General features: G+C 32.7%; 1 protein-coding gene across 3 annotated transcripts in view; it reads right to left on the reverse strand.

The window, feature by feature from the left end:
* The window catches only part of LOC131530589 (arf-GAP with coiled-coil, ANK repeat and PH domain-containing protein 2-like), a 46,563-nt gene extending 35,658 nt beyond the window's left edge, over positions 1-10,905 (reverse strand). The window contains exons 1-2 of one of the 3 annotated variants that reach the window (XM_058760944.1): positions 10,428-10,881; positions 2,026-2,083 (exon numbers count right to left, since the gene is read on the reverse strand). In XM_058760944.1, coding sequence (XP_058616927.1) covers positions 2,026-2,083; positions 10,428-10,480 — 111 coding nt within the window. In that variant the 5' untranslated portion in view covers positions 10,481-10,881. Of the gene's footprint in view, positions 1-2,025; positions 2,084-10,427 lie in introns of all 3 variants that reach the window. The other 2 variants (XM_058760943.1, XM_058760942.1) reach the window with 2 other exon arrangements.
* Between the last annotated feature and the right edge of the window lie 948 nt (positions 10,906-11,853).

Consider the following 11,853-nt stretch of genomic DNA (forward strand, 5'->3'; position numbering starts at 1 on the left):
ATTTAAATATTCATGCAAACATAATCTGCTATATCTTAAGTGAACTTTTGGGGAAAAACATTGGATGTGTAACATTATATTAGATCTGTGCATTACACTATATAGGTTGTCTGTCTCAATGTTAATTAAACAATAAAAGAAAAGAGGGAATCACTCACTGCTTGATTGAACTGCTTTTGTAGTTTTAATTATCAATTTATTTGTAATGAACACACTTAAGTGGTTTCTGCAGTTTAGTAGACCTATTTGTTTTTCTTGAATGCTTTTGTTTAGATGTAAATACAATTTTTAAAAAAAAAAGTAATACACTATACACTTTTCTTTCTTATATTTGTTGCTTTTTGGCATCTGTTCTTATTTATAACAAGAAAAATAGTTTATTATTATGATTATTAAGAAAAGAAGTGGAGGGAAACAATATAATGTTGCTGGGTGATTTAGCTTTGAACCTTCAGAAAACTTTAAATCAGTTTTTCTCTAAATTTACTTTGCTGATTTTCTCAACTTAAAACAGGTTTAGCTCAGTCATTTTTCGTCTGATTCCAACAAATCATATATCATTTTGAAGGTCTTTTAAAAATAACTCATTTTTCTAAATAGGAATAGGGTACAATGGGGCTAAAGGCTCCCCGGGGTAAAAGGCGCCTTTGATATTATTTTCATCTAAACCACTAGATGGCACAAAAACATGACTTAGCACTTTCCAAAACATTCGCTTTTCAAGAGGCACGTGCAAATTTGTCTGATCTTTGATCTCTGATCGCGATCAGCAGCAAAGTTGATTCTGTGCTTACTTGATCTAATATTTTATGTTTTTTTTTAAATGTTGTAGATTTAAGTACTAAATGAGAATCACTAAAATAATGCATAGATTGAGACAAAGGTCTTCTTTATGATTATGAACACAAGTCAGTAAAAACAAATCTTTCTGTCCTGTCAGCCATTATACTTTGCTCGTAGTGCATGCTCTTCAATTGCACGCACAAATATGGCAGCACGCTGTAGCCTGTATCATTTCATATTAAAGCGTGAATGAAACTACAAGTGCGTCAGATCCACGTCACGTTCAGCAGCGGCAGCTCTTAAAGTAATAGCAGCCAGATAAGCTAATAAACCAGCTGCTGTGATGTCTGTTTATCAAAGAACAAAAGAGAAAAAAAAGAAGAAATCAATTGCTTTTGTAGCTTTAAGGATTCATCTATAGCCTATTTAATTTAGAATTTAGTGTTTGATAACTTTATTCAATTTCTGTATATTTCCTACTTTCTGAAGGGCATATGTAAATATGACTTTTATTATAATGGGTCATATTTAGAATTTGTTATTTTTTAAAGTCTAATAAATGTTCTAATTGATAGCTCTCAATTATAGTAAGTATAGTCAACATTACATATAGTCAATGGTTAAATATTAGGGAAATAATTATCTCATATAGAGACATCAGTAGTATTGGTATCAGTGATACTCGCCTTCAGTCGTAAAAAAAGAAGCCATTAAACAAATATTACAAATATAATGTCTTTATTCTGTTTCTACATTATTTGAAGATTGAATGTGAAATTATTGCAAAATAAAAGTATTTTTAAAACTTTAAAGTTAGGTGCGATTAATCGCAATTAATTTTAGAAAAACAAGTGCGATTAATTTGTTATTTTTTTAATCGATTGACAGCACTACTACAAAGCTATTGATAATATTACAATAAAATGTGAGTTAAATATTCATTAATAAATTATTTAACAGTTTATTTTTTCTATTTTAAATATTTAATTCATTATTTAAATTACACACTATACGAAAACGTTCACTATACATTTCACTAACAATATATACACATTTTTTATAATTGTTATTATTTATATATTATAATTGTATATTATAATAAAATATTAATTATAATATGACTTAATACATAACAAAATAGCAAAAGTAGGACAGTAAAAGGCTGTAAAAACATATTACTGTAGGAAACATCGGCCATGTTCTCTACATTTTGGCATTTCTCTTTTGGCATTCTCGACGTACCTTGTCTAGTTTCGACTCGAGCTCACAGACGTCGCCCTCCGCCTCCTCGATGGTTGCCCTGTTGAGAACAGAGCAGGATTTCAGTCATTCACAGTCACTGAAGATCAGCACAGTGCCATGCACTACTGTGTGCTTCAACATTCAAAACAACAAAAACAAACCCAAACCAACTCAGTTTGGAAATGCACACTTACTCAGACAACCCATTTCTTCATTAACTGTTAGAAATATAAATCACTGCAAACATCAAAAATGTCAACAACAGGATCTAAACTATGTAATATTGTGGAAAAAGTTCTATAAATGTTATATTCTATAATACATTATTGTATCGTCATAGCCTTAAACTATGCTGGTATGAAGAGATCAGCCAATCAAAACAGAGCTCATTTGCATACAGAAATCTTAAAGGTACAGTATATAAGCAAAAACGTCCTCACTAATACCAAGTATTAAATGCTTCATAAGTATAGAAAATGACCTCTAAATATATATCTGTTTAAAAAAACAACCAGGTGCTGGTTATTTGGTTAAAAGCAAAAGGAAAAACACAGTTTAATGCAATTTTTGCACATTATTTTGTCACGAGCACAGCAAAACTGCAGAAGAGATGATCTGTGCAGTTTCACTCCCATCAACAGCTGTTTTTCTCTTCACATTTCCATGTGACTTCATTGCTGGGATGTTTGAGTTAATCTGAATTTCTGAATAAGCGTGAGACAAACTGAAAAACATCTCTATAAAACACACTCCTGATCCTTATACAAAATTAGCAAATAGGTTCGAATACACAATATATTGATAACATCCTTTTTTAATATTATTTAGTTTATCTATTGGATATTTAATTGTGCATTTACCCCATTTTTATATTTGGATTAAGGGAGAATATTAGAGTGATTTCTGAAGGATCATGCGACACTGAAGACTGGAGTAATGATGCTGAAAATTCAGATTTAATCACAGGAATAAAATTACACTTTACAATATATTCACATAGAAAACGTATTGTAATAATGTGTCACAGTATAACTGATTTTACTGTATTTTTTATCAAATAAATGCAGCCTTGGTTGTCAGAAGAGACTTCTTTCAAAAACATCGAAATATTTTACAGACTAAACTTTTGAATGCTAGTATACATGTGAAGTGTTCATTTGCAAAAACAGATAACTTTTTATTTTTGTAATCCTGCATTCCAATTAATATCAATCAAACTGCAGTTGGGTTGTTTTGATTAAATAATAATAACAACCCAAAAAAAATACAGCTAACTAACACAATAAAACAATACAATGGAGAGATCCGTTTTTGCAAATAGACTCTTCAAATGTATACTAGCATTCAAAAGTTTAGGGTCTATAAAAATACTACTACTACCAATAATAATAATAATAATAAATAATCATGTAAGCCAAGTAAGGTTTGGTTTGTTTAGTCCATTTTAAATCCACTTATGGTAATTTCAGGAAACAGTCATGATGGGACATTTAATACTAAATCTTCCACTAAATGTAAATTCCTGAAGGGCCCAAAGTACACACAACTTAATAAATGTGACCCTGGACCACAAAACCAGTCATAAGTGTAAATTTTTATTAAATTATAAATCTATTTGAAAATCTGGAATCTGAGGGTGCAAAAAAAAAACTAAATACTGAGAAAATCGCCTTTAAAGTTGTCTAAATTAAGTTCTTAGCTATGCATATTACTAATCAAAAATTAAGTTAAGATACATTTACTGTAAGAAATTTACAAAATATCTTCATGGAACATGATCTTTACTTAATACACTAATGATTTTTGGTATAAAAGAAAAATTTATAATTTTGACCCATACAGTGTATTTTTAGCTATTGCTACAAATATACTCCAGCGACTTAAGACTGGTTTTGTGGTCCACGGTCACAAATGGGAAAATGTTTGTTTTAGGATGAAACCACACTGTATTTTAAGCATGCGGCCCAAGAGCGTCACCTCTGTTCTTCATTATCCCACACAGCTAAACTAAACCCCCTAAGACACATGTCTATTTTAAACCGCTCTCTTCCGGTTACTCTGCTGATATCTTGTTATGATACAAAGCTCTGATTAAGTTATAGTTAATCAGCTGAGTTACAACTCTGAAGCACATCTTCCTGACAAAACGTCTGCTCCTTATTTTGGTCCCAGAGATTTTCCCAAAACAGCTCTGGCTGGAGCCGACGGTTGGGAAAGGGCTGACCGTAGTGAAGTGGACTGCTGCTAATGAAATCTAGGCCATTGCCTCATAGACTGAGAGCTGGAGCAGATCCAGAGAGCATGTGAGTCATAAGAGGAACACATTCAACAACACCCGCTAACACATCAAACATCTGCCTCCAGCATGACCTGTCACACAGAATGTCAGGACACCAACAAATCCCTCCAAAAAGACTATATGTGAGCATCAAGCACTTCTTAAGAGGAATCTTAAAGGTGCAGTATGTAATATTGACAGCTACCGGCTGAAAGTGGTACTGCGGTCCAAATTAAAAATATTGGAGAGATTTGTTTTTCCCTCCTCAGACTCGATGCTCATGCGGGTTGCCAGGTTGAAGACATGCAACAGCAACAAGTGCAATTGACATTGTATGGCAATGAGCCTTACACTGTTAGTTGACCTAATTTATCAGGGTTTTAGATATTTTTTAGATAGACGCTGAGGTTTTTTAGGTTAGATAGAATCTGCGATCTCCGACACAGTTTGTTTACTGGCTTCCATGGTTGCAATACGCTGTGTTTCCATCAACTGGCAACCCGAGGTGTTGAAATACAATTGGTTAAACTGGCAGTGGGCGGAGTCACGCGGACCAAAACAAAAACAGACATTCCGACACGGAACCCACATTACAAAGCAGAATAACTGGTTGTAGCGTTGTTTTTTCAGAGAAACAGGTAAATAAGTTAACGTTTCCAAAATATCTGCAATCATGGTGTTTTAGGAATTAGTACAATAAAAAAAATAAATAAATAAATAAAAAATAGATACTGCATCTTTAACAGACTTCAAACTATAAACAATTTTTACTTGATATAAAAAAAACTTGGTTGTATTTTAGTTGCCAACATTTCTAATTTTTCTACAATAAATATATTAAAAATAATAAATAAAAATAATAAATAGTATTTAGACTTTTTTTTTTTCAAAAGAAAACCTAACAAATTACAAAAATACAACAAAATTACTAAAACTTTAACCAAAATTAAAATGAAAAAACTGAAAATATAAAAATTAATTCTAAGCCAAAATATTAATAAGAAAATATTTCCACTAAAGTAACAGTCCCAAACTGAACTATAGAAACTGAACCTACTTTACTTTAGAAACATTTCCATAGCAAGGGATACAAACATGAATTAAAAGTGAGGAAATAGGGAGAAAATAATAGTTTTAAATCATAATCTGATAAATATGAATCATGAATTTCATATTTATACATTTATTTACACTATTAATTAACATTTTAATTCATATTCTAAGAAAACATAGAAGCCAGTTATAACATTTATTCTTACACATTGAATGCATGTAAGTGTACTGTCTTTTCACAAGCAAATGTTTATTTTCCAAACAGTTTTTAAGAAATATATATATTTTTTAGAAATATCAAATAATATTATTTCATAAATATAATTAAATTTTTGTATGGTCATACCACATGACATTTTGAAACATGAACTAATATTTCCTTGTCATAAAGAGGTCAAACTATGAATAAATATAGATTTTTATTTATTTTTTTTAATTAGATAATTTTTTTACATTTCCTTCTAATATCAATCAATCAAAACTATAAAAACAAAGTAAAAAATAAACTTTTTTGGGGGGATAAAAGAATTAGTCGTTCATGAATGGTCTTCCATTCTATGAGCTAAAACACAATGGCCCTAATATAGGCTTAATTTTCTTTATGCAAAGTACAATTTCTTTCTTTTGATATTCAAGTGGCATACATATAACCTGTCATGTTTATGATAGGCATCATGGGAATGAAAACATTGTTTGGTGTCTGGATAACCTCATCAGTGATGTGGGACCACATTAACAAAAGAAACAGCATCAAAGAACAAGAGGCAACACAGACGCCTAAACAACTGAGAAGCAGAAAACCACATCAGTCCTCTACTTGTCAATGCTGATCATAAAAAGCAGAACTATTCCTAAAGAGTGGACAGGGATTTGTTTATCCAGCTGGATTCAGTGGAGGAATCACACCCACCTTCCTCATAAATTTTGAAAATGAAAACGCAATTAACTTTCTACCAGGAGGTAGACGTAATGAAAGATCTCGAGATGAGTCTTCATGGGAAAAGAGGCCGAGGTGAGATCAGGATAAATTCCTGACCAGGACGGAGCAGCAGCGGTGGATTTGAAGCATGATGTGTGTGTGACGCTTGGGTCAGCCCCTCTGTTATGAATATCTTCCTGCAATTGTTGGGAAACAATCTGGGATGAAAGAGAGGGGGAGGGGAGTTCCCAATGAGCTAAACCTCAGAAAACCAGTAACACCATGTAATGAGATGACATGGAGGGAATTTTGCAGGCGAATCCTTGCCAACTATAAGAAGAAAAAAAAAAAAGAGATCTGCACAAAGTTGAACTCCAAAAACCACTGGCCATTCAGAAGCCACCACAACACCAACAAAACTACAGGGACACTGAAAAATAAGAGAGTCCAAGACGAAGATGAAAAGGAAAATGTTGATTTTATGTGGTTTAAAAAAAAAAAAGATTAATAAATTAATAAAAAGTTTATTTAATTCAGTTTAATAAAAAAGTTTATATAATTTAATTAAATGAAAATGTCATGCGGTGTAATCATAAACAAAAAGATGAAAAGGAAAATGTTGGTTTCAAAAACATTTACATACCATTTTCAATGAATGAATGGATGAATGAATTAAAACCTTTATATAATTCAACTTAATGAAAATGTCATGTGGTGCAACCATAAACAAGACAAAGATGAAAAAGAAAATGTTGGTTTCACGTGGTTTTAAAAACCATTTACATAACATTTTCAATAAATTGATTAAATCAAAATGTTTATATTTAATTACATAAAAATGTCATGTGGTGCAACCATCAACAAAGATGAAAAGGAAAATGTTGATTTCAGGTGGTTTAAAAAAAAAAAAAAGCATACTATTTTCAATAAATAAATAAATTCATGAATTAAAAAGTTTAGGCCTATTTAATTCAATTTAATAAACATGTCATGTAGTGTAACCATAAACAAGACAAAGATAAAAAAGCAAAATGCTGGTTTCATGTGGTTTAGTGGAAGCTAGAGATTACAGTTTATAAAGTTTTAAATATGGATATCTTTCTTACACAAAGGCATCAATTCACTTTGGAAGGCCTTAATTAACCCCTGGAGCCGTGTGGAGCACTTTTTATTATGGATGGTTGCACTTTATTGAACTTCAAAATCTTGAGCACCAGTCACTGCCATTATAAAGCTGGGAAGAGCCAGGACATTTTATATATATATATATATATATATATATATAATTCCAATTGTATTTGTCTGAGATAAGAAAGTCATATACACCTAGGACGGCTTGAGGGAGAGTAAATCATGGGGTAATTTTAATTTTCTGGTGAACTATCCCTTTAACAAACACCACAAACTGTTGCCTTCAGCTAACTAAAACAAACATCTGAGCAAAACAATGTGTCTTTATATTTGTTCTTTAAAAATCAAAGTGGAATCTAACTTAAGATTAAATTAAATAATTTAGTTTGCTTCATAACTTCAGTGGTTTACTAAAGCAATAAGCCCCAAGAAGCCATGGTTTACAGTGAATTTATAACAGCTAAGCCGTTTATAACCCCCTTAGTTGTTATAAATTCAACGGCAATGTAAACCACGGCTTCACGGGGTTTGTTGTTGCTTTTATAAAACGGTTATTCCAAATACGTGGCAAGGTTTCACAAAACAAAACAGAGCAAATAAAGTGTAACGATATTAATAAAAACATTCTTCTGCCAAACAATGTAGTTCCTCAGTTTGCAACAAAGTGGTTGCCGAGCAACACACAAATGTAAACAAAGGTGTGTGTTTGTAGAGTAATTTACAACAGCGTCAAACGCAGCTCAACCAATCAGAATCAAGGACCGGAACTCTCCGTTTTATAATACAGCACAACACAATGTGTTTGAGTCTAAGATGAAGAGAGAAGTTGCTAAAAGTGAAATGCTGAAGTGAAATGCATTTGCTAAAAACAAAACAACACCAACAACATCATCCGATCAAACAGCTAATTTAAACCCAGCACTCAACACATAAATGGAAACAGACATCAAGAGGGCCGTTCCACAAGGCCCGTTTTTATCCATCGCTCTCACAGCGCCAAGTTAAACACAGAAAATGGAAAAATTAGTATGAATAGCAGCGGAAAATCTGCCTGCGGAGGAAACCTTTGCAACTGTAGCGTGTGAAATGATGACTACTGTGCTGAAAGATAACCTTCAGATCATAGATAGGTGAAAAGTGCACACTACAGTACAAAAAAAAAAAAAAAGTCACCGCACTCATTAAAATGGTGCAGACTGTCTTATAATAATTCATAACTTTGGAAACTTTTTCCTTCATGATCACAGTCTTTATAGAAAACAGTCCTGATAGAGCCATTTCAGCCAGGGATTGAGGAAATGATCACTATGGCATCACAGCAGCGAGTTTTACACGGCCAAGCATGTTTTCTCCAGAAAATGTAAACTTCAGTGGTTAATGAAGTACTTTTTCACTTTGCGCAAGAAATAGCATGATTCAGTGCAACCGTCCAGCATTTTCACATCCTCTCAGCTAAACCCAGGGCGTCTGTTTGACTGAAAAATGAAGAAATTTAACCATCTTTTTCCATGAACATCTGCTCCTTGTTTCTGAGAGGATGTTGTTATGAGAGCGGAGGGGGAGATGAAGGAGCAGAAAGCATAAATAATTCTTCCACAGAGATTCACTCGAGCTACACTAGATATAAGGACGCTTACTAATCAGTCATTTACAATTCACTTAATACAGGTTTAGTATTTCTGGAATAACCTGAAGTAAAAATTAGGCTATATATATATATTCTATAACAGTTCCGTTTTACTCACCCTCGTGTCTTTCTAAAGAATGATTTTTTTACTTCTGTGGAAAACAAGGGATTTTTTAAATCTCTTCACACTGCTGTTTTACATATAATGAAAGTGAATGGAGACTGAGGCTGTCAAGCTCAAAAAAACAGCTAAATTTAACTTGCGTACTATAGCCTATGCTTTCTAAAGCTTTGTAGCATATTTGCAATAGTACACATGTCACATGAACTATTAATTATGACAGGTTTTTGGTATGCTTTGCCATTTTTAGACCTTGACAGCTCCAGTCCCCATCCACTTGCATTGTATGGAAAAGAGAAAAGAGCAGCATGAAACATTCTGCTAAACATCTCTTTTTGTTTTCCACAAAAGAAATATATTTGGAACAAATTGAGGGTGAATTAATAATAATAAATATATATATATATATATATATATATATATATATATATTTCTCAAAACGGACTATTTTTATTTATTTATGTTTTTGGTGAACTGTCCCTTTAACCGTCTTGCTCAAAGGCCCAAACCTGATAAGTCATTAATCCTTTTTTTTTTTTTTTGGTAGTTTGAATATACAATCTTTCAGTCAGCAGCCCACATTTTTACCCAATGACAGGACCCACTACAACCAGATGCAACAGAAATTCAAAATTAAAGCTAAAAATCATCATATTTGGTAATAAATCAGGAAAATGTTTAAGTTGTTTACATGGAAAGAAACACACTTCTATCATCTCATATAATTAAATGTTTATAAACACACACACATACATACTAATATATATATATATATATATATATATATATATATATATATATATATATATATATATATATATATATACACACATATATTTACATATATATACACATATATATATATATATACGTGTGTGTGTGTGTGTGTGTGTGCGTGTTTATAAACATTTCATTATGAAAATATGTAAATATCATGCTATGAATAAATTCATGATTAAGATGTTTGGTATTACAGTCCAATATCATCTAGTACGTTGTGTAAAGGTTGTCATTCATGTAAATGTGAAAATCAAAATAGTTTAGATAAACACAAACCCAACCCATTATAAAAACAATGTCATGCAAGATCAAAATCAATAGCCGACAGCATAAAATATCACCAATGAGCATCCAAATCAATACATTCGCCCTTTAAGTGCACGTTCATGTTACATTGTATCGTTTAAATCTAAAATTCCCAAATGCACAGCACTTTCAACTCCAAAACAAACACATCCATATTAAATGAGCTTAAGTTGAGCGTCTTTCTCACCTGAATCTGGGAGAATCCTTGAGACATTCCTCGAAATCCACAGTGATCTTCATCTTGACTTGATCAGGTTTATAAACACAGATTAAGAGAGCTAACAGGCTAACATTAGCTCCTGTAAAAACACAAGCAGCTCAAACTTCAGCTCAAATCACTCCAGAATCCCAAACAAACTCCACATATGAGCGCTGAAGTCTGATCTGCTCGTGTCAGATGGGCATAAAGCTGTAAAAATGATTTTTAAGAGCTGTAGTTCCTCCAGCATTAGCGAGTGGACTGATCTGATGAATGTAAATGAGGCCGTGTCTCAAATACAAGTGTGCTGTCTATCTAGACCGCATTTTTGGCCATGAGTTTAGTCCTGAAGGACAGAAACGAAATCGTTTGAGAAGAAAGAAAATTTGCATGGAACGCGTCGTTTCATAATGGGCGGGGCTTAGTTTTACCTTGCCTGTCAATCATCTTGAGCCTGACATCGGATTGGCTGACGGGTCTTTGTAAGGCGGGGCTTTGTAGAGAAGGCGTGTTTATTTATAACAAATCTTATTTTTTTATTACAACTATCCATTTTTATACATTTTCACTGTGAAATTCAACGCAAGTTAAAAAAAAAAAAATAATTTTTATTTATTTACAAGTTAAAAGTTAGCAATGTTACTTTTCTCAGCGCTGATCAGAACAGCCCACAGTCGTGTGTCTTTATAAATGGGCGGATTTGCATCCATCTCCGTTTTAGGTATGACTAATTGAACGTAAGATATTTAAGTAATTATACTTTTTAGTTTACAAATGTGTTTATCTAGATAAAAATACTCTTGAGATTTGAATGCGGCTGAATGGTGGAATCGGTTGTTTGAGCCGTCAAGCGCCCCCTGGAGGAGAAATCAATAAATAACTCTCAGGAAAAGTGAACATTTGCCCCTCTGAGAGATTTGAGACACGGCCAGAAACAGGCCAATCCTCACTTCCCCTCCTTCCAAGTCCTGTTTGATACTCTACACCAAATAGTACAGTATTTCGATGCAGCATCAAAGATTGCGTCAGATTGGCTCGGTATTAAATATAATTCGTTAAGTAAATACGCTGGAGTTGGTTTCGGGAAACTACCAAAGCTCTCCACGTTTGAGGAAAAGGTTCACTCCCACTTCTTTTCAAAATTAAATGACTGATGCAGTTTCGCTTTTTAAAATTATTCAAGTGCATATCGACCACGCAGATATCGTTGTGTGATTCTTATAGGTATTTTTTTTTGTTTTTAAAGCTCAAAAAAAAAAAAGTTCCTTCTTTCCTGCGAATTTACTGTATGGATCAAGTTTGTGTTCGTTGCATGTATTCATTGGATTTCTTTGCGAAATACTTCCATCTAGTGGTTGATTTCTGACCTGCACGGTTTCATATGCGTTTCAAACTGTACATTTACTGATAACAC

Source organism: Onychostoma macrolepis, chromosome 22, assembly GCF_012432095.1.
Source record: "Onychostoma macrolepis isolate SWU-2019 chromosome 22, ASM1243209v1, whole genome shotgun sequence".
NCBI lineage: Eukaryota > Metazoa > Chordata > Actinopteri > Cypriniformes > Cyprinidae > Onychostoma > Onychostoma macrolepis.